Raw genomic sequence first — 22,744 nt, 5'->3', positions numbered from 1 at the left:
AGTGGGTCAGGACAGGGAGGAATGGGTCAGGACAGGGACAAATGGGTCAGGACGGTGACGAATGGGTCAGGACAGGGACGAGTGGGTCGGGACAGGGACGAGTGGGTCAGGACGGGGACGAGTGGGTCAGGACAGGGAGGAATGGGTCAGGACAGGGATGAGTGGGTCAGGACAGGGATGAGTTGGTCAGGACAGGGACGAGTGGGTCAGGACGGGGACGAGTGGATCAGGACAGGGACATCTCTTCCTTTACATTTATGCAGCGGGCAGCATGGTGTAGCCTCGATAGCCTTTTCGGTGCTATTGTTGTACAAATAACTATATATCAGCGCTGGAAGCTTGTCCTGACCTTTCTATGGTGTTCTCACACCCCAGCAGCATTTCATTGGATCGGCTCAACAGGCATTGCAACCGAGCGCTTTGATGCTAATGGTTGCAGTAACCGCTTTGATTTATATGCCCTCAGAAGTGTACTTCCCCGTGCCGCAGGACGGTTCCTTGTCCCAAGGAGTGTCTGCACTATTCAAACCATCTGCTGCCAAAACGAAAGACAGAACAGAGAAGTGCCTGGCTGCAGAGCCTTGCTTTTGAAAAGTTTCTATTTGAGGAAGAGACTCTTCATCTTTGCTTAAGTTTTAGCAAAAAGCAAACGCCAATTTGCCATAATTTTTTTTGCATTTTAAGCGTTTCGCTGAAAACTGATATTTCTCCTCTTGTGCTTTTCCCTTAGTGCTCCTCACAGCAGTGAACTGTTACAGCGTGAAAGCTGCTACTCGTGTTCAGGATGCCTTTGCTGCGGCAAAACTGCTGGCGCTGGCTCTGATCATCATTCTTGGCTTCGTGCAGCTTGCAAAGGGTGAGTATGTTTCCCTTTTCTTTTGAAGGTGGTGTGCAGTTGGAGCAGAATCTGGGAATTAGGGACAAAGCCCAGGAGTCCTAACCCAAGCGTTTCAGAGCTAGCAGAAATGCTTTACAAGCGTCTTTTGTTCACTTGCATGCTTGGGTGATATTTCCAGCTCGTGCTTTGCAAAGCGCTGAGTGCTTTTGTGCATTTTATTTGTGAGACTTCGTATTTACCGTGCTGAAGTTCTGCTGGATTTCATGCTGCTGGAGCCCAGCACATCCCGCCCAAGGTCTTTTCCATTTAATTCGGTCACTGTGCAGCCTCTCCCTTTGGGATTGCAGAGCTGCCAAGTTTACACGGGTTGAAAATTGTGGTGCTGTGGCTCTCAAAAGTCTTTTCTGTAACTGGTAGCTGGTTGTGGCCATTTGCTAAGTAGAGAAGTATCTGCGTGTGCGAAGCAGCCCCCAGTAATTGTCCTTCTTTCACAAACCACCCCTGTACATTCCCCTTCTTCCTGCTTCAGGTATGGAATAGTTTGGCTGAGTCCATGGGGTCACGTAGGGACACCTGGGTCAGGCAAGGCTGCGGAAGATGAACGGGGATATTGGGGCTCTCAGCTGACTTTAGTGTGCACGTCTGTCAACTAGCATCTAAAAAAGAAGATAAAAATGGGAAGATAAAGCAAATTTTCTGGCGGTTTTGCCTGTTTTCTTCATGCACACTTAAAATCCTCTCGGAGTTACCCATCTGATTAACTAACCCCCCCAGATAAGCTTTACTGTGCGCTTTTTTGCGCGAGTTTTGCGAGAATAAACTTTTCTTAGGGAACAGTACAGGCCCTGTTTGTTAAACGTGGATAAAAGTCTATAGTTCCTCCCGTCTCTGTACTGGCAAGCGCGTGTGCGTGTGTATGTTTGTGTGTGCACGTGGGTCCTTTTAATTCCTGCCTCAGCTATGGGAGCCAGTGCTGTCTTTGCAGAATTTCTTGCTTTATCAGAGGTTTTATTTTCTTCTAGCTCAGTGCCTACGCTCAACAGGAACATTGTTTGAGGCTTATCGCAAAATATACCTCCTTCCTCTTTGTATCTCCCCAGACTGCTTTGCTGAACTTTTTTTCTCTCTTACAAGGAAAAGGATAAGTAAACGTAAATCTCTGTTGGTTTTTTAACATTTTACCAATAAAAGGTCTTTACAATTGTTTTCTGCTTGCCGGTGATAACCTTAATTTGCTTCTTCAGCATCACCTTCCCTCTGCACTGTTCGTTTGTCCTTTTCTTGAGGGTGAATCACTTTCTGCCCTGGTTCCTCAGCTATAAATACATGATATTTCCACTGATTTATATCTGTAACCAATAAGAGATTTCAGACTTGTGTACAGAAAACCCCATCCTATACTCTTCTGTCTCAGAAGCTTTTTACCTCCCATGAAGCCTATCACAGTCCCAAGTTTTGGTAGGTCTGGAGAGGTACAACCGTGAGTTGCGTCCGTCTTGCATTTCATGGGACGTTTAGGTGCCTGCTAAACCACCCGGCCGCTTCAGGCAGAGCGAAAGGTGACAAGAGCAAAAGCAATGGATGACAGACGGCATCTGAAGGCAAAGACCTTTTCTTCCCGAGTGTGCACACGACGCTCGGCGCAAAGCGAACTGGATCGGAGCGGGAACCTTGGGGTCTGCAGAGGACGCTCCTCGCAAAGCCCGCGTTTACACCTTGTCCCAAGGGGCACGCTACTGCTTGTCCGAGTTCCTATTTTACAACATACTGCCTGGGATTCTGCCCGTGGGCTAACGGGGATTTTATTAATCTCCTTATGGAAGTTGCGAGCTCTCTGGTATGTCCTTAAGAACGTGCAAGCTCCTTTCATGTGCCCTGCCTTAGCTTCCACCTGCGTTTTTGCAACTTTCTCAACTTTTCTTTAAATCATGCCAGGTAACTTGATGCTTTTATGTAGCAGGGATACATCAAGCGACTGTCTTATTTTTTCTTCTTTTTTCTTCAAGGAAAGCATACCAGCATCACTTAAAGCATACTGAAAACGGGAAAGCGCTGCACCACTCTCCATCTTTGTTGGGACGAGAAATGATGGGTGCGAGCTGTGAGGCAAGGGAAATTTAAATTAGCCTTTAGAAAAACACTTTTAACTGTAACGCAGAGCTCAGGTAGATTGTCCAGGGAGGCTGCCTCACTGGAGAGTCACGGGAACAGGTTAATAAACGCCTCTCGGGAATGGTTTGAGTCGAACCTGCCTTGGAGCAGGGGGACAAACCTGATGCACCTGGGAGCCGCCGTGTCTGTGCTCTCCGAGGCTGCGCTGTGCGTTAGTGGTACAGCAGAGAGCCGCTGGATATTCTCCAGGCGAAGTACTACAGACCCAGTCTTTTAAAGTGCTCATCTCCTTAAACGGGTAACGTTTTCCTAAAAGCCTCTGAGTAGGTTGGTGGTCCTGGGTCCCATACCGAGCCCCAGCACCATGCCTTTGCTGCTCCTCTGCGTGCCCTTCTTTTCCGTTATACCCCTTCCAACGTTCTTTGGATAAAGAGGACTCTTACCACTATCAGCTGGGTGAATTCAGTCCCAAGCTGGCAGCTATTATTGGGGTGAAATACGCACCAAGTTGATTTGTCTGGGGCTGCAGTTTCAGCGGTGGTGGGGTGGTGTGTTCCCATGACACTCCGGGTAGTGCCTGAGCCGAGCTGATTGACTTGCTTTGACGGTTACTGTCCCATTGCTGATTTATGTTTACAGTATCCATAAACAGAGAAGAGGAGCAATACCACAGTTCCTTGCTCAAATGTGGGAATTTCTGAGGCTTCACAGAAGTCTGTCTTTCTCTGTATTGACCTCCTGCCTTCAGCTTTTGGCTTTTTTTCTTTTTATCCTTCCATTGGATATTTTCATTATTTTCAGAAAAGCAGTAACATCTCAAGACAAAGAAATATGTGGCAATATTACCACACAGTGAACGGCGTTGCCTTGTGATCTTCCTGTGGACAGCTGCTTTCCATCACTTCTTTCATGCATCTTCAAAAGGAGGGTGAAGTTGGTTTCCTACTTCGACAGCCTTTCAACTACTTGAAGTTGACTCAGTGTGGCTGACCCATTTGGCATGCAATTACTTTACTAATACAAAAGTTACACTTTTAAAGCAACACAACTCTAGCCACACAAAGGCTTTTAAAAGTTCAATGTCCTGGACTTGGTGTGTTAGTGCGTAAAACCTTATATACAGTCCCCCACTGTACAGCCCACCAGTCTGTAGGACTTATATAGTATAAATAACTTGGACCGTAGTCAGGATCAGGATTTTTTCACTCCACTCTTACAAAAACTAGGTTTATTTTTGATTCTGCTGTTTTACCAGCTCTCACAAATTGCTTTCTGTCCAGCCGCCTCTGGGTATTTTTTGGCCGTAGTCTTGACCTGGTGAGCGGGATGCGTGGGACTAGATCGCGCAGCCGGTTGGGACAGAGGCCGTGCAGGTTTGAGGGGTGTTTTCTGCACTGGCTGTGCCACAGGAGTCTGTGGTTAGGTCTGCCGCTGTGTTCTTCATACCCTATCACCCTGCAGCTCACACTGCCTTAAAAAGTAACCTAGGCATGAGACAGTCAAAAAAATGTGCTAATCTTTAAAGACACACTCATGCTTTTTACATGCGAGGAAATTCAGCACAGGTTTTGATGTAAAAAAACATCTAAAAACATATCACAAACATGTTTCAGATATGTTCTTTCCTGTTGTTGATGTCCTAGAACCACAGAATCATTAAGGTTGGAAAAGACCTGTAAGATCATCAAGCCCAACCACCACCCCAACCCCACCATGCCCACTAAACCATGTCCCGCACTGCCACGTCCACACCTTCCTTGAACACCTCCAGGGATGGTGACTCCACCACCTCCCTGGGCAGCCTGTTCCAGTGCTTCACCACTCTCCCAGTAAAGAGATTTTCCCTAATATCCAGCCTGAACCTCCCCTGGCGCAACTTGAGGCCGTTTCCTCTTGTCCTGTCACTTGTCACTTGGGAGAAGAGACCAACACCCCCCTCCCCACAACCCCCTTTCAGGCAGTTGTAGAGAGCGATGAGGTCTCCCCTCAGCCTCCTCTTCTCCAGACTGAACACCCCCAGCTCCCTCAGCCGCTCCTCATCAGACTCGTGCTCCAGACCCCTTGGGCAGCTCAAGAGCGAGGTGCCATGTGTTTGCAGACGGGGCAGTGCTGCCGTGCTGGGCTCCAGCCCTCGCTGCGATTCCTCACCAGCGCTTCTGCCTCAAAAAAAAAAAAGAGTTGGGCACTTGGGATGTAGGGAAATAGAATTTAACACTTGTTTTATTGAATTATTTTTATTGAACTTATTGTCCCTTTTCCCTCATAATGCCTGATTTCTGATCTTAAATTTTTCATCTGCGGTGCCTGGAGTGCCTGTTTGATGGCAGCAGCATTATTCTCTCTAATTCCCGTCGTCGGGCTTGTCAGAGACCAGCAGAGTTGCATCTGCTGAACAAGCACAGGGTGAATTAAGGACAGAGTAGGCAGGTTTCACTCCAGACATTTGCCATGGAGAACTTAGACTAGGCAGGGAGTTTTGGTTTTAATCTTGTTTTTTCTCGAAATAGATGTGTACGATATCAGGCAGCACTGGCACCCCCCACCCCAATATCGTTTGCTCTTTGTCAAAAGGTATTTAGAGGTGTAGTTGCAGCTGGAAAATGCTGAACTCGACGCGGGAGGGTTTCTGAAAGTGCTGAAACGAAGATTCAAACCTTCAGTCATTAATGTGTGCTTAGCATGTCTGTGAAGCCTCCTAAAAATATCATCGAAGGACTCCAGATGCGAGGCAAGATCTTGGCGCTGTGGGCGTGCGTGCACATCTGGGTACCGCTTTCGGTTATCGAATCCCTTTGTCTTGTGCTGGAAAATGCCCACTTGGTCTCTCCCTTTCTCTGTGAGGGTTATTTTGCTTAGTTCCCTGTCCAAACTTTTTCCTCTGCCTTTTTTTGGTGAAAAATCCTGTGATTAAGAAAGACCTGAGGGAGGGAAAGTTTACTCGCTCTTCCTTTCCCCCCAGATTTTCTTCACTGCTGCCCGTGGCAACGTCAGTTGAAGGTCCCAAAAAAGCCCCTTGCGCCAGATCCGGAGGGAGACGCGGGGGCTGAGCCGATGAGCTCTGCACGCAGCAAAGGGGAGGATACGGCTGTCAGCGCGGGGAGGGCAGGGCTGCTCTGGGGGGTCCTGCTGACATGGCAGGAAAACTTGATTTCATGGCTGGGAATTAAAACCTCAGGCTCCCTCGGGTCTCAAAGCACAGTGGCACACAGATACTAAGAGAAAACAAGAGTGGTCGTTGTCTGAATTCACCTGGGTTTGCACCTACACTTAATCACGCTTGGCCATCCAGAGACGAATGAGCACTTAGCATAGCTAAAGAAATCTACCACAAGTTTTCCTTTGAGCTGGTCTCATCTCTCGTATCCATAGCGTGATGCCGAGATTGAACCTGATCGGCAGGTTGGTGTTTAGGAGTTTGTTGTTTTCAGTTGATTTATATATTTTTTTATTTCCTGCCCCATCGGTTGCGACCTGCCTTTTGCTGCAGCAATGTCCTTGTGCACACTGTGGTCGTGGTACGCAGCAGGGTAGCCGTTGCACTGGTGTCTGTGCCCGGAGGGACCAGCTCACCCAAGGGACTGGCTCTAGGACGCAACCTGGGACACGAGAATCAGCTGTAGGTGTCTGAGAGGAGTTTGGAGCCCAAAGCCACACCAGATGGGTGTTCACCCAGTCAGCCCATGACTAACTCACGCTGTAGATCCTCGTTGGCAGACAGGAGGCAAAGCCTATGACTAGTAAACATCCCTCAGGCTTCTGAGTGTGTCCCTGCAAGTTGGGGCTGAGGCTCGTGCACATGAGATTGCAAGAAAAGCGTGCCCTGCAGCTGCCCGTGCCGTTTCTTGTTACGCTGGCATTCAGAAATGCCACTATAACGTGATTTTCCAGCAGTAAGCTTTGAAGGAAAGCTATTGTGCTTCCTGTACTCACCCTCTTGTTCAGAGAGCGCGTGGAAGGTGGAAGACTGTACCGAAGGAGAGCACGAACAAGGAAGCTGGGAAGGCTGCCAGCATCCTGCACCTCTAAATCACATCAACCACATGCTGGAGATTAATCAGGCGTCTTAACGCTGGAGGGTTGATACAGCACTATTATGTTTTATGGGCCTCTCGCTCTCTAATCTTTGATTTCTTTTCCAGCCAAAGGTGGATGCAAACGCTGAGGCCAAGTGGGCATGGCAGCTTGGCGTGCTCTGCAGCTTGCCTGCTCGGGTTTGGAGCGAGAGCAGCGGTTCGTTTCTGCTCAGACAATTTTTTTCTTGCCCACTCTGCCCAGAAAATGTTTGGCAATTACAGATTCAAGGATAGAGTTCAGCCTGCTGGGGCTTTGGTGTTTTACAAGTGCAAAGTTGCCTGTCCAAAAATAAATAAAATGCATTTAACAACAACAACAACAACCCAAAATACAGAAGCCGTCAGTCAGTGACCTGTGGTTCTTGTGCTCGTTGTGGGCTGGAGTGGCTCTGTGTGCACGCCCTGGAAGCTTGGCCTTTAACGATGATGTGAACCCTTGTTTGGTTAACATCGCCCGTGGAGGTTTATCGCTGCATTAACTCTTCAGGGTGGAAAAGTGCCTTGACGTCTGAAAAGCTGCATTATCCAAAGAGTTGTGGATTGTAGCATCTTGCTCATGTTTGGTACCCTGAATGAACTGCCGAATGCTAAGCTGGATCAGGGTAGGTGCCTTGCGCTGGAGGCTGAGGGAGACACCTCCGACCTGCCGCAGGGGACCCTGCTCACCGCTGCTGGGGGCTGAGGGGGTTTAAGGCAGCTGACGTGAGAGGCTCTGTTGGCTTCTCATTTTTCCAAGCGCAGCTATCCCAGCCATGCAGACGTATTTAACTAGAGAGCAGCTAATACTTTGGTATTTGCTTCTTTGCATCTCTGTCTGGGTCTCCTCTCTCCGTCTCCCTGAAGTCTTTGGTTGCAGCAGAAGCAGTCGTTCACGGCTAAGGTGTAGCCGTGCAGTCGATAGCTCTGTGTGTGTGTATACCTGTGCTTTGCTTGCATTTTAGATTGATCCTTTCCCACGGCCTTCAACTGCTGGGCTGAAATTCATGGCCTTGCCTGTGGTGCCAGAGGAGTGGGTGACAGGCAGGAGGATCTGCCCTCCCCAAATGTTCTTGGCTCTCTTGCATGTCAAGCTGCTTGGCTCTGGTTAGCCCCTCCAGCGCCTGGTCAGGTGGCTCATTCTTGTTTGTCATTCTCGATCACAAGTTTCTGTGGACGTGGACTGAACCTGTTGTGCAGTGACGAAAAGAAAGAACGAGCTTATGGAAGTGGCTGGAAACCCACTGGGTGGTTTGTTTAGGGTTTGCACCTTGCTGTTAATCTGCCCTGATAGGGACAGACATGGGGACATTTAGGACGCACCTTTCCATGCTGTGCTAAGGATCAAAGGGACCCTGTTCATCCAGGGTCTCTGCACTGCCTCTGCTTTCTGGCTCCCGGAGGAGGCACGGCGTTTTGCATGCCGTGCATCGCTCCAGGGCTCGCGCCGCTGCTTCTTTATTTCTCATCAGTAAACGTTATGCCGGCAGACATGGGGGCTGTGAAAATCGAGAGGGGTTTGCTTAGGGGAGGAGGAGGGTAAAAGGGTTTTTGGTGGTATCAGCAGGATGCAGAGGAGGGAAGGGTAACAAAACGCTCTCTGGCCCAAGTGGTGTCCTGGTGGACCGCTGCAAAAGTTGTGAAGCTTGAGTAGTGCGTGGGGTGGAGTGAATCCAGGAGCCCAGCCTCTTAGTTTCACCCTGGAGGAGAAATAATATTGACAAAGCTTCCCAGCACTGGGAGGAGAGAGGGACTTTTCCATAAAACAGAAGGAAGTGGTTGAAACGAGGGGGAAGCGTCATAGCCTGTCCACAGCTGGTGGTGAGAACCAGGGACGTAACCCAGGAGCTCCAGCTCCTCCTTGGATGCCCTCTCTGCTGGTCCAAGGTTTCTGGTAGTGTCTTTCAGACCCATAAACTCGTCTGCTACGGGACCCAAGTTTAGTAGCTGTTGTTCAAAACTGCTTAATGCAAAGCTGTCTGCAGAGTGGCAGCGATCAGAGAGGAGCAAACAGCTTCTGCGGCTACCGAGCGTGCGTTTCCCGGGGAGCCAAGAGCTGCCGGCGAGATGCTCTCCTAACCCTGGCCCCTGTGTGTTTCATGCCGTCTTGTTTTTCTGACTCAGTCGATTGAACTCCCGCTGCTTTTCTCAGGAAATGGCTCAACAGCTGAGTGGATCTTCTCCTCTGGGGTTTTTCATATATACAACACATTTCTCCCTGGCTCTGTTTCCTCCACGAGCGAGACACGCTGAGGGCCCCCCGTCTTCTCTTGCCGAGCTCTCTAGATGGCTGTGTTCCCTCTCCTCGCTGTTTAGGCAAGTTAAAAATATTTAATTATCATTAAATGCTTTCTGCAAGAGAAGATTGCTGTGCTATTAAATCCGGAATGGACATGACCGGGGAACAACTGAACGGTTTCAAAGAAAGGGTCTGAACACGCAGCGCATGGACCCGAAATAGGTCCTTCCCGCAGAAAGGCCCCAGGTGACCCATCGCTTGCTGGCGCAATTACCAGAGTCTTGGCAGCTGGCAAGATCAGCAAATGGGGTTTGTGTCAGAGCTTGTTACCTTAATTTGGTTAATTGTAGAGCAGAGTGCAGTTGAACAGCCAGTTCAAACCAGGTTTGAGATCGCCGGGGTGCCAGGCACGGGCAGGGCATTGCCTGGAGAGCAGCCGCGGCTGCGTGGGCTGGGGAGGACGGGGAAGCCGGGAGGGTGGGCAGAGCACGCCTTGGCCCGGGATGCGCTGGCTTACGGACCTCTCGCTCCGTGGGAGCAGTCGAGGCCGTGCTTGGCAGCCTCACCTGCAGATTTGTAACCCTTGATTTGATCCAGAGTCTGCGGTTCAAACGTCCGGAGTCTGGAGGCTTGAATTGCACGTTCAGCCTTGAAAGATGCAGAGTGTCTGGGACAGAGGTTCATAGCTCCATTTTGAACACCAGCTCCTAATGAGCATTTGTATCAAAAGAAGGAGGTAAGAATGACCGTGCTGGACCATCTGGCCCAGTATCCCCAGTCTCCAGCTGGGGCCAACAGCAAGCATCAGTGGATAAGTGTAAGAACAAGGGGGGCACGCCGGACAAGGTATCTTTGTGCCATGGGTTTCTCTTCCAAAGATTTGTGGGTACAGTCAGAGCTCACCCACTGTATTTTACAACTCGGTCCATGTGGGAAGACGTCTGGGATACCTTTCCAGCATCGCTGCTGGAGCTTGGCTTTTTTGTCCCAGGATGTATAACGTGTGGTGCCAGTTATGTCTGTAAAGGCATCGCTGGCAGGCAGAAATTATTATCTTTCTGGTGATCTGCTGGCGGGCACGGTGGGACAGAGCTTTGTGGCGATGGTGGGAGAGGAGGGCTGCTCTGCTGGGATGTGAACTGCAGGGCGTGCTTGTTCAGGAGCCCAGGCTCCTGTCGCAACCAGGAAGCGATAAAGCATGAAAGAAGCAAACATCGTGGCAAAGGGGCATCGTGTGGACACCTGAGAACATGAGCTTGTCCCCTTGGAGTGGGAAGAGACAGATCTCAGCTCCTCTGGTTATTTAATCGTGTTCTGACATGTTGCTAAATCCATTTTAGCATGGGAGCGTAGAGACGTGAAGTTTAGCAACTCGCTGCAAGTTTTTGGAGAGCTACAGCTCTTGCTAGGTGAGGCAGGGAGAGGGCAGCGAGGTGCCAGCTCCTCAAGTTTTGAGGAGGAACAAAAAGCCCCTTCCTTCCTACCCAGTCTCCTCTCCTGGCTGCCTCCACGCTGACTTGCCGCTCCTTTGCCGGTAGCTGCATTTCGGTGCTTCAAAGAGATGGGTTAGGTGCGTGCCGCAGCGGGTGCAAGGAAGAGCCGTGCGAGTAATTAGTTATGTCCCACCCATCCATCCCTCCATCCGTCACCCCCGCCCACCCACAGTGTAATGAAATGCCAGGCTTTGTTTTAATTTCTTTGCTTGAGTGCTGCTCCCGTAGCTGTCCCGCGCTGCCTTTCCCTCCTCCTCGCTCGTGTGTCCTGGAGAGCAGGCAGTCCTCCTGACACACAGCCAAAGCGTCTGTACAGCCCAGCAGGCCACCGAACTGGGCTTGGACCCTTCCCTGCCCAGGAGCTGAAGATGCCCGGGGTTCCCCAGCGTGTGGCACATCCTGAATCCAGGCATGTGGTTTCGGTCTGGGGACCACCGATGCTCTCCTCCCCTCCTGGCCAGCTGGGCGAGGGCGGCAGCTCAGCCCTTCCTTGGAGGCACCAGCACACGGTTTCTGTGTGAGGTTTGGGAAGGCACAGAGCGAAACCTGCAGCTGCCTCAGAAAAAGGAACATTTGGCCTGAGAGCTTTTTGCCTGTGACAAACAGAAAGAGGCTTTCGGTGGAAGCTGGTGTCCGGTTGTGGACGAGAGATTGAGGTGTGAGCCTGCGGCGTGATGCTGCTCGTGCCCTGGCTCCTCCTGGATCAGAGCATCCTCCTGACATGGTAAAGGTGCTGATCCCTCGGCCCGGGCGGGAGCTGGGCGACTGGCAGAGCACGAGCAGACCTTTTGAGAAGAGACATCCCGAGGGGTGTTTGAAACACCTGGAGAGCTCTCCTGCTCTCCTAGCCCATGCATGTGCCATTCCAGTAGCTAATTACAGTCACTGTTAAGAAAAAGTATATCTTATTCCCATAACAAAAGACCTGGAAAGAATTAGACTGGTAATTATTCAGGAGGGGCAGAAAATAAATTCAGGAAAGCTGAGCCCGAGGGATCGAGCAGAATGTGATACCGTGCACACCCACCTCCTGCTCAGCCTTATTGATCGCAGCCAAGCTGGGTCATTAATGCTAAATTAAGATTACATGACCGAACCTCTTCGCATTTCCTGGCTTCCCTGGAACACTCTGATGTACATGTTCCAACCTCACTTTTTAAAAACAATTGGTGCATTTTGCTAAGGAGATTCACTGGCTAAGGGGGCATTAAATACAACCGGCATATCCCAAGGTAGATTCAGAAGAGACCTTCCTAGCAAGGAGGTGCTGGGAGAGCGAGACAAGGCAACACCAGTGAAGAACTGCAATCTGCAGTGGGATCTGGACAAGTAGAGCCTTGGAAAACTGGTGTTTCCCAGACCTGATTGCCTGGTGCATGTGCTGCTGCTGTGGTCCTGGCTCTTTTGCAGCTCACAGCCACAGGACAGCATCCCCTTGCAAACAGGGTAGCAACTGGGCCGGGAGGAAGGCAGAGGGGAGCTGGTTTTCTGGGTAGTTTTGGACATTTTGGACACAGTGTTAGGGAATATCTTTTTGCCCTGGTTAGACTCAGCAGGAGGGAGAAAGGAGGTGAAGGGGAGCAATGTCCAGGATGGAAAGGATAGGGATAGAGCTGGAGGGTCAGGTAGAGAGGGGGAAAGGCAAGATGTAGCTCTCCCACGTGCACAGGGCAGCTCCGTGTCACTGGCACAGATTTGGAGCAGTCCCTTGCGAAGCCCCGTGAATGAAAGGTGCACCAGCAGACTGATAGTGCCGTCGGGGAAAAGTCCCCCTTCCCACTGCTAGGAGGATGAGTTGGAGGCATTGAAGGGTCTGTGCATCCATATTTGTTACCCAGCCTCTGCAAACGTGGCCTTTGGTGGCACAGGGGAGTGCAAGTTTGCAGCGTGAGATGGGAAGAGAGGCTACCCAGAGGAAAAACGCCCGGTATGTTAGCATTCCTCTCCTTTCCCCAGATGCACGTCCTTTGTACCTTGTGCTAAGAGATGAAGGGTTAAGCTCCGGGCCAGCTGACTGCCATGTGATGGAGTTGCTCGGGCGATTAGTAAAGATCTGTGCCCTAAGAGGAATCACATGGGCTTTGACAGGGCTCCCTGGATGCAAACGTGCCCTGCCGAATCCTGCCTCGCTCCCCGCTTCCGTCCTCACCAAGGGGAGCGCTGGGTCCGGGGAGGGGAGCGTGGCTTCGCCATCCCAGGCCTGCACCCAGGCTCCACATCAAAAGGCAGGGAACAAAACAACTGCAGAGCATTTTAAAGCAAAATAAATAAACCCTTGGCTGCTCCGGGAGAGTTCTTACCAAAGGTACAATCGAGTCGTCTATTTATGGCTTTTTATTTCAAAAGCAGCTACATAACAGGAACTTTTGATATGCAAGCCCTAAAGAAGCTAACTTCTGATATTGAAGCCCCAGAGAACCTGACTTCCCACAATCAAAGGCATTGCCATAACCCTCTGCTTTATCAGGTGGCTGGTGGGACCAGAGGAAATCCTGGGTTTCTGCTTTACTGGGTGGCCGGTGGAAGTGGAGGAAATCCTGGGTTTTTATCGAATGAAAGCAGCTGTCAGTTGAGACGACAATGTGACTATCTGTTTGCATAGCATCTTCCAGCAGGAAGGTCCCCAGAATGTTTTCTTCGCAGGGAGAAGATATCTGGGAGATTACCTCGGCGATAGCACGTTGCAGTGTGAGAAAGTTTTGAGGTCTCAGTAGTGGCCAGTTGCTCGAGACAAGTATATTTGGGGCTGATTATTTGGTGCATTACTCAGGATGAATTAAGCACTGTAAAACTGGAGGAATCAGCCCGATAGAAATATGTGCACACTCTCTCTAGCATAACCCGAAATGCATCAGCATGATAATTAAGTATCCTAAGAGCAGCTTTTGCCTCCAGGTTTCTCTATTTCAACACCCACAAAGGCCCTTGGGGTTCAACCATCTGCATCGATCCTTTCTTGGTTTTGTTTTCTGCAGGTGATGTGACAAACCTGACTCCTGAGCACGCCTTCGAAGGCACAAAAGTAGGCGTGGGGAACATTGTGTTAGCTTTGTACAGCGGTCTCTTTGCCTATGGAGGATGGTAAGATGCAGCCCTGTATCTCTTTTCAGTGCTCAATACTGTGGTTCATGCCTTGGTCCCCAGATTGTGTTTGCAGGAAGAGCGTGGTTGAAGACTTTCCATCTTTCTTGTAACCAGGGCTACAGGGCAGATGCTTTGGGTTTGCCTAGTAATGTTAATAGTCGTACTTCACGCCCCGGTCCCAGCCAGGACATAGGAGCACAAAGAAGCGGTGGTGGTCAAGGGATTTAGAAGAGGCAGCAGATGTTGGGTTGCTTGGTGCAGCTCCTAGGTGGTCTTAAGAGAAAGCAGCAGGGTGGGTTTAGCGAGCGGAGGAGAGATGTGTTACATGCCAACAGATTATTTAGAGCACCAAACTGAAGCTCCTGGAGAGCTTCTTTATCAGTCCCTTTGAGCACTCGCAAGCACAAGGAGCCTGCTCGATTTGCTGTGAAAACAGGCCGGTTGCAGCCATCCTTAATCGCCTAGAGGGTGGCTCTGTGGCTTGTGGCTCCAGTTCTTCACCTGCAATCACCCCTCCTGCTGCAGGGAAGCTGGCAGCATGGTGTGCTTGATCCACCGGCACCATCCTCGGCGCGCGCTTTGCAGGTTTTGTGCCGTAGGTCTTGGACTAGGCATCAGCCATCATGAGTTTCACCGCATGTTTCAGTCTCTCTACCCCTCCTGAAATTCCCTTGCAGATGAGTAAGATGAAGGGCTTCATTTATTCCATGGACTAACCAGAATTATAACCACTGTTCTTTTTAAATTACAGGAATTACTTGAATTTTGTTACAGAAGAGATGATAAATCCCTACAGGTAGGTGTGTGTCCTGTGATGACTTTCTGGGGAGGAAAACTTGTTCTTGGGAAGCCCTTTCCTCATGTGTGTAACAGGGTTGCTAATCAGCCCAGAAGCCAAGGTCTTTTTCTAGGGAAATAGGAAATGAGGTAAATTGATGGCATTGTTCCTCCCTGGAATAGGGGAAGGGGAATAATAATCTCTGTATGAGAAGGGCTGTTCCTTATGCTGCTTTCCGGTACTGCTAATATTATCAGTGTTGTTGCAAAGTCCTGCTTCCTTGGCATGGCACCTCTGTGAATTACAGGCGAGGAAGAAGCACTCGTGGCTTTATTACTGTCTTGTATAAACTCCCACAAGAGTATTTGTGCGTACGAATGTTTGTCACGTGCTCTTCCTCTTCTCTTGAGCAATAGCTGCTTTCTGCGCTGCTCGTGCCTTTCAGGGTTATGCAGGGGACTCGGTGAGACGAGGGTGGGTCACACCAAAGCAGGACGTCGCTGATAAATGATTTTTGCTTGTAGGGAAGGTGCCTGTGAGGCACTGTCGATACGAGTTTCAGGGTCACTTGTGCAAGAACCCACTCCTGGCTGACCCTGGCAGTGATTAGTGCCTGCTGGGAAGCATGAGATTTGATATGCCCTTTCCTTGACAAACACAGTTATAAAAAAGTTTTTGCAGATTGCAATTATTTTCTTGTCTTCTGAATGCAGTCATGGTATGTGACTCTCTCCTCCTGTGGCTTTGAGCTCCACTAGACCAATTATATGTGGCATCAAGCTGGGTTTCCTTTTTCAGTTTCCGTTCACAAATGAAGTTAGACTATTTGGAAAGGCAAATTTGTACCAACACAGCCTCATCTTTACAGACCCACTCAGACTGTGTCTGAACTCATTTTCTTTGAGTTTCATCAGTCCAGCCAGCTGCACAGAGTTAGAGCCTAAAAACTGCCCGCTAAATCCCTGATCTTTCCATCTCCCACAAGAAACCCACCGGCACAAATGCTTCTCCTTTACCCAGAAGAGAATGCGTGTGCTAATGCCACTGGCTTGCAAGAGACATGAGGGCTTAGTTTTAATTAATTGCCTTTGCAGTGATCTTGGATTACTGTTTGCCCAGACAGCCAGAGCCTCTCCATGCAAAAAGTCTCTTCTGCCATAATCCTTCCCTCTCCATCTGTCAGCCTCCAGGCTGTTCCCGTGTGGGCATCTTCTCCTCTCCTAGGGGAGCGGCGTGCGGCTGGGAAACTGGAGGTGCTGAGGAGCCGAAGAAGAGCAGAATGGCTCAAGCCGACTTTAAGCGAGCGCAGGAGGGCTGCAGTGTGAGCCACCGATCCCTGGCATCAACAGCTCTCTTTGAACTGCACCGCTCCATTACAATTTCTATTTTCTTCCTAGAAACCTGCCTCTGGCTATCATCATCTCACTACCTGTAGTCACTTTGGTTTATGTGCTGACAAACTTGGCTTACTTCACGACCCTGTCGACGGACCAGATGCTGACGTCCGAAGCCGTGGCTGTGGTAAGATAGGTGCATTTCTGATGTGACTCATCTCTTTTCCAGGGCTGGTTAAATCAGACTTACAATCTCTGCATGCGTCTCCTAGTTTGTTCCATGCTGATCATGGCTGCTTACAAAAAAGCTGATGTTTGACAGGAGATAAAGAGCAACTGTGACGGGAGCAGGGAAGAACAGTGTGATACCAAGTGGGATTAATCACAGACAATAGTAAGGGTGGGCAGACAGTTAACGCTGCTCTTAATGCGTAAATACGCAAGGTTGCTGCTGGCCTCATGACTTATCATCAGTTACCAGAGCGTGATACTTATGGGAAAAGGTCATTCAGTCAATACTGAACTAGATTGTTCTCTCTCTGATTCTTCCTTGTTTTAATTAAGAGAGAAAAATAATACTTTTATTAATTAAAATGCCATTGTGGTCAGAAATCCTGGTTGCTTCAGAAGTGAGCAGCTTGGTGTGACCTTGCAAACTGAGTGTGACCAGGACGGTTCAGTGCTTCAAGGGGAATCTCCCAGTCCAGGATAAGCCGGGCTGGGCCATGCAGGCGACAGCGCTCCATCCTTCGGGTTCGTACCCAGCCCCGCTCCAGCCTGCACGTACGCAGCGCTGAGTTCTTGGAGATGCCAGCCTGGGTTGCATTGCTCTAGTCGCGTGCCTTTGCAAGTCTTGAAATCAATGTAATAGTGTTGGCATAAAACTACAGTGAAGCAGCGCAGGGGCAGTTTGTGATAGAAAACTACAGCTCCAGGTCACTGCGTTTCTGAGGGGCTGTGTCCCGGGGTCCTTAACTCAGCAATTGCCAATAGCTGTGCATCTGAATCTCCTCGCAGTTTCCGTTTGGTCTTGAACTTTTGGATAGCCGTTCTGATAAACGTTGTGTCCTGACTCTGAGGGAAGGGCCTTCTGCGGATTTCTCTGCAATTCCACAATAATGCTTTTTCAGGGAGGAGGAGCTGCACATGGCAACATGGAAAAGTCCGTAACAGCTTTAGCACTAAGCCGTGTCATTTGTTCAGACTTCTACAAATATTAAATCTTTGTAGATAGCTGTGAGTTCTTCTGGACATTCTGGGTGTGAAATGTCTGTCTTGTTGCCCCCCATGTAGGATTTTGGGAACTATCACCTTGGCGTCATGTCCTGGATCATACCCGTCTTTGTTGGCTTATCGTGCTTTGGATCCGTTAATGGATCTCTCTTCACTTCTTCCCGGTAGGTTTCTTGCTCAATTTTGTGGTTTTTGTTTACAAGTCATGCTGAATGCCTCTTCATTTGGAGTTGTCCTCCAAAGAGTGGCTATGGGTAGACACAAAGTCTAAAGGGTCTGGAGGCCATGTGGGGAACGCGGGGAAAAAAAAGTAAGACTTTAAAACCATATCCAGTTTAAAGGAAACCCTTTCAGTGGTCTCAGTCTTCTGTTCCTCAGGCAAAGTCCTGTTGAAGTTATTAGAACATAAACAAACGCAGGCTTGCGGCTCAGCGATGTTGCCTGAGAAAGTGGCTTTAATTAAAAGCAGAAACTTATGAAACTTCAGGGCTGAGAATCCCTCCAGAAAGAGAAGGGATGGGGCAGGATGGGGACTGAGGAGGTTCCAGCTCTGACACACATCTCCCGGGTTGTCTTAGGAAAGTCACTTAATTGCTCTCTCTGGAAAGGAGAATATAAATACATCTTTTCTTGCATTCCTTGTCCATCTCCAGCCTTCCTTCTAAGACAGGGACTTTCCACTGTGTACATGCAGAACACCCCATGCTGGGGTCTGATCCTGGAGGGCCCCACTCCCGAACCAGTGACTAGCAAAAGGGCACAGCTGGCATCGTGCAAGGCACCACTGAGGTGGAAAACCTACGTGGAGCCTGGGCGTTTCCACTGTCTCGGCTGAGCTTGGGCTATCCCCACTTGTTTTGTGCTAAAGAGAAACCCCAGCCCCAGGCTGAAGGTTGCAGAGGTGATAACGACTGTCTCTCCCACCTCAGGCTGTTCTTCGTGGGATCCCGAGAAGGACACTTGCCTTCCATCCTGTCTATGATTCACCCCAGGCTTCTCACTCCCCTGCCATCCCTCATCTTTACGGTAAGTGCCTGGGTCTGTGGTGATGAGCATCGACCTGGTATTGAGAAACGGGTCGGGGGTAGGATCCCATCAGAGTGGTTGGAGTGGGGCTACTTAGGCACCATCTCCAGACACAGCCATTCCCACATGCACCTACAGGAGAGGATAGACCCTTCTCCTTCTCATCATATCCTCGTATTCCACTTCTGTTTTGAAATTGCTCCAGGCACCAATTGAAAATAGCTTAAATAAGTAAAAAATAATCAAGCTGATTCTTTCCTGGCAGATGGTTCTTCTAAAATACCTGCATTTAGTATTGTAACGTTTGTGGTTTTGCCTACTTCTCCCTTTGCTAACGGCTTTTTTTTTCCTGGATGCAGTGCGTCATGACCCTGCTCTATGCCTTCTCCAACAACATTTTCTCAGTCATCAACTTCTTCAGCTTCTTCAACTGGCTGTGCGTGGCTCTGGCCATCATCGGCATGATGTGGCTGCGTTACAAGAAGCCAGAGCTGGAAAGGCCCATCAAGGTGAGAGCAGTGTGGTAGTTGTGTGATGGGTCCTCCCTGAGTCCCTTCTCAGCACCGGGGAAGATTCAGCCAGTACGGCTGCATGTCCCGTACGGAAGAGGGACTGGGATTGCAAGCGTGCAGGGGAAATGTTGTGTTGTAGCTAACGCGAGTGTCCCTGCTGCACGCAAATCTGCCGAATGTGAATCGGTGCAGGAGGATGAAGAGCTGCTGTGGCCATGGGGACACCAGAGCGAAGGAGGCTCTGGGTGTCAGAGATGCGGGGTGTTCTGGTAGGATAGCCCAGTGGGAAACTCTCAATGACTAACGTATTCCCAGGACAAATCATAGGCTGTGGCTCTCAGTGAAACACTCTGTACCATTGTGGAATTCACTTAAAATAGTTTTTTAATAAAGCGGACAAACCCACGCCTGCAGAGAGGAGAACTTTGTTCTCTTTGTCCTTGGCCAGCTTGGCAGTACCGTGTCCCATCTGGGAGGCGGCCAAGATTGTGTCAGCCACAAGCATGTCTGCCCTCCTTAAAGGCATGTTTCTCACTCATCCCCCAGCACACTCAGGTCTGTGCCAGGCAACAGGCAGCCAGAGAGAAACAAACTCACAGACCTGTACCAGTGCCCTCCCAAAGTAACTCTTTGCAGGGTGTTTCCTTTGTTTTTTTGGTTTTTCTTCTAAAAGCTGGGCTGCTCTCAGCGGGTGCCCTGCACAGAGCAGTGTAGCCGAGTCCCCTGAGAAACTGTCGTGAAGATGCTATGGCTTGTGCTGCTGCTGAATTTGATGCTGTTGGTACAGCTGCTTTTTATAAGGAAGCATTCAAGTATGGAATTGGGGTCAAACAAAGGATGCTCCTGGCTCTTGGCAAGCCACATCTCCGTGCTTTGTTTTGCTGGTTTTAAATGTACGTGTCAGGTGTTAGCCTACATCTGTTTTCTCCAGGATTGATGAAGACCACTGCCTAAATCGATACCTTCCCCATGGCAGTTCAAGGTCATGGTCCCCTTGTTCAGAGCACCGGGACAGACAGGAGCACCGTCCACGTAGAGGTCCATGGTGGAACATGAACTCCTTCCCTCCCCGGGCTGTACAGCTAGATAAACTTCACAGGAAAGTGTACCCTGTTCCCCTGATACAACTTCTAATCTGTTCTTTGGGTCCTTGTTTAGGTGAACATCTGCCTGCCCATTTTCTTCATCCTGGCCTGCTTGTTTCTCATTGCCGTTTCCTTCTGGATGACACCAAAGGAATGTGCGATTGGCTTTGCAATCATCTTCAGTGGGATCCCTGTGTACTTCTTCGGGGTCTGGTGGCAAAACAAGCCCAAGTGGGTTCTCCAGGGCATCTGTAAGTATTACCAGTGAAGAGCAAGGTTGCAGCTTTGGCTTTTGCTCCAAGAATAGCAGCTTCCCGGTGAGAATGCAACAGCTAGTAGCACTGGCTCTCGTTCGTGTAGCGGAGGCTTCCAATGTCTTGGCTCTGGTCAATTCTTCTTTAACGGTAACAAGTTTTAACCTGATGATTACCTTATCTACCAAGCACCCAAAACGCACCCTGACTTGCAATAATTGCAAAGTTTGGGCCAAACAGCATGGGGTTGGTTTATCTTGGCAAACAGGTTGTTGTTATGCAGTGGAGCGTAATTCACTGAGCACGTTGCTGCCTTTCTTCTGCCTCCTGTAAAAGCACAGAGTCCAGCCTTTTGTCAGCAGAGAATCCCTTTCTAATGGTGTAGGAAGGGAAAAGAAGTAACAGCATAACAGTCTGAGCACAGTTGGCCTCAATTTGACTGCTAAAAATTCAGAATTAGTCCCAATCCATCGCTTAGCCAGTGCTAACATTTCTGATGCAGTCAAAGCTCTCCTTGGCATCAAAATGGGGCAGCAGAGCAGAGGGAGGGGAAAATCCCCTGGATGTTTTCTCTTACGAGGTTTATTTTTAAGGTAGCTTCGCAGAAGGTTTTCCAACAGCTGACGCTGTACCACGGTGTGTTTTGAAGGGATGGAGAGGCTGTGCTTGGCACATGTAACCTCTGTCTGAACAACTGAATCAAGAAAGTCAATCCGTGTTGTCCAAGTAACTAAACTCTACCATCTGCCTCCCAGCTCTCATACAACAGGCTGACCTAGAAAAGCAGACAAGTAGAAATGCCCAGCCTTAGCTGGATGCTTTTTATGAAGAAGAAAAAGGCTTTTAACAGTGCTCAGCACTTGTTATTCTATTTTTTTCCCCCCATCTCTCTCTTTCTCACACACACTCACTTTTTTATTCTGAGTATTAGGCTTAGTTCCTGGAAAAGCCATTTTTGCAGTGCCTGGGTGGCAAATTACCATATTAATTGTTTTCCACCACCGAAGGCTTGTAAGGAGAATATAGAAAATATTCTGGGAACACAGAATGATAATTCTGCAAATGTCCAGTTAGAAACATATGAACTTTAAACACATGTGTATATTCATATATTGCAGATCATTTGATTACCTCCAACTGATCTGAGTTTGGCTTTGTGTGTAGGTAGAATTTGTGTTAGCTTTACCTGGCAAGACTATCTTGTGATCTCCAAACACACAGTGAAGCAGCAGAAAGCACAGGTGTGTTTGGATACCGGCCACCAAAACTAATGGGTGGGAAAATGAAGTTACTTCAGTTCAGCACCTTTCTTGTGCCAGCTTGCATCTGAAATGCTTCCCTTGCTCTTCACCTGCTCTGTGCAAGGCAGTGAACTCTGCCTGGTGTTCCATATGCTGAGTTGGTTTTGTCCTCGGTACTTCAGCCTTTAAAGAAGCTGTGTGCACATACAGCCGAGGTTGTCAAAATTGGAAGTAAAAGCATTGGCTCATATTTTCTGTGCCCATTCCTGCTATTGTGCCTGACCTAGTCTTGGCTGCCTGCAGTTCTGGCATCCAAACATAGTTACCACAGAATCACAGAATCACTAAGGTTGGAAAAGACCTGTAAGATCATCGAGTCCCACCACCAACCCAACCCCTCCATGCCCACTAAACCATGTCCCGCAGTGCCTCGTCCACACGTTCCTTGAACACCTCCAGTGATGGTGACTCCACCGCCTCCCTGGGCAGCCTCTTCCAGTGCTTCACCACTCTCCCAGTAAAGAGATTTTCCCTAATATCCAGCCTGAACCTCCCCTGGCACAACTTGAGGCCGTTTCCTCTTGTCCTGTCACTTGTCACTTGGGAGAAGAGACCAACACCCACCTCCCCACAACCCCCTTTCAGGCAGTTGTAGAGAGTGATAAGGTCTCCCCTCAGCCTCCTCTTCTCCAGACTGAACACCCCCAGCTCCCTCAGCCACTCCTCATCAGACTTGTGCTTCAGACCCCTCACCAGCTCCGTCGCCCTTCTCTGGACACGCTCCAGCACCTCAATGTCCTTCTGGTAGTAAGGGGCCCAAAACTGAACACAGGATTTGAGGTGCAGTGGTACCGTATCACCATGCAATTAAAACTGGTGTCAAGAAGTACCGGAGCCTCTCTCGGGGCAGTACAGCATCTTTGCTGCAGGAGCAAAGCCCCCTGGGTTACGTGTTTAAGTTCTGGGCATGAGTAGAGAGCAGCCTGTGGCTCACGTGCTTTCAAGTCTTAAATTGTATTTGGACTGATCTTGCTCAGAACCAGAGTGGGGAGGCAGATGGGTCAGCCCTTTTGAGGCAGAGTATCATGAACTGAGACCAAGATACCACATGCAGGGGCCCAGCATATCTCTGACCTCTACTTTGCTTTCTTCCCCATAGTCTCTGCAACAGTCCTGTGCCAGAAACTGATGGAAGTGGTTCCGCAAGAATCGTAAGCAGGAAAAGCAGAGACATTCAGCTCCAGGAAACGCACAATATTATTTTAAGACGACACAAGGAGAAAATGCTTCTGATCCCTCGTAAACGAAACCTAGGCACTGGAGCACCCCGTCGGAGCTGCTTCGTGTCTGACACAATGCCCCTGGCTCTGCCTTGCCTCCTCCAGCCCCTCCGTCACCACCCTTTAGCCTGGCAGATGAGCAACCCTGCGATGAGAAGATCTTGGTACAAACGTGGACCAGGAGGA

The 22,744-nt window shown here is 49.5% G+C and overlaps 1 protein-coding gene across 1 annotated transcript in view; it reads left to right on the top strand.

Moving 5' to 3' along the window:
• The window catches only part of SLC7A5 (solute carrier family 7 member 5), a 37,685-nt gene extending 15,184 nt beyond the window's left edge, over nt 1–22,501 (top strand). Inside the window, exons 2-11 of the mRNA XM_059825064.1 lie at nt 731–856; nt 13,707–13,812; nt 14,567–14,611; nt 15,991–16,114; nt 17,221–17,324; nt 18,090–18,186; nt 18,546–18,695; nt 19,857–20,028; nt 21,206–21,210; nt 22,438–22,501. Coding sequence (XP_059681047.1) covers nt 731–856; nt 13,707–13,812; nt 14,567–14,611; nt 15,991–16,114; nt 17,221–17,324; nt 18,090–18,186; nt 18,546–18,695; nt 19,857–20,028; nt 21,206–21,210; nt 22,438–22,467 — 959 coding nt within the window. The 3' untranslated portion in view covers nt 22,468–22,501. The remainder of the gene's footprint in view (nt 1–730; nt 857–13,706; nt 13,813–14,566; nt 14,612–15,990; nt 16,115–17,220; nt 17,325–18,089; nt 18,187–18,545; nt 18,696–19,856; nt 20,029–21,205; nt 21,211–22,437) is intronic.
• The last annotated feature ends 243 nt before the right edge of the window (nt 22,502–22,744 follow it).

Source organism: Gavia stellata, chromosome 15 (assembly GCF_030936135.1).
Source record: "Gavia stellata isolate bGavSte3 chromosome 15, bGavSte3.hap2, whole genome shotgun sequence".
Classification (NCBI taxonomy): Eukaryota; Metazoa; Chordata; class Aves; order Gaviiformes; family Gaviidae; genus Gavia; species Gavia stellata.
Note: the sequence above shows the minus strand (reverse complement) of the source record. Positions and strands in the feature narration are given on the sequence as shown.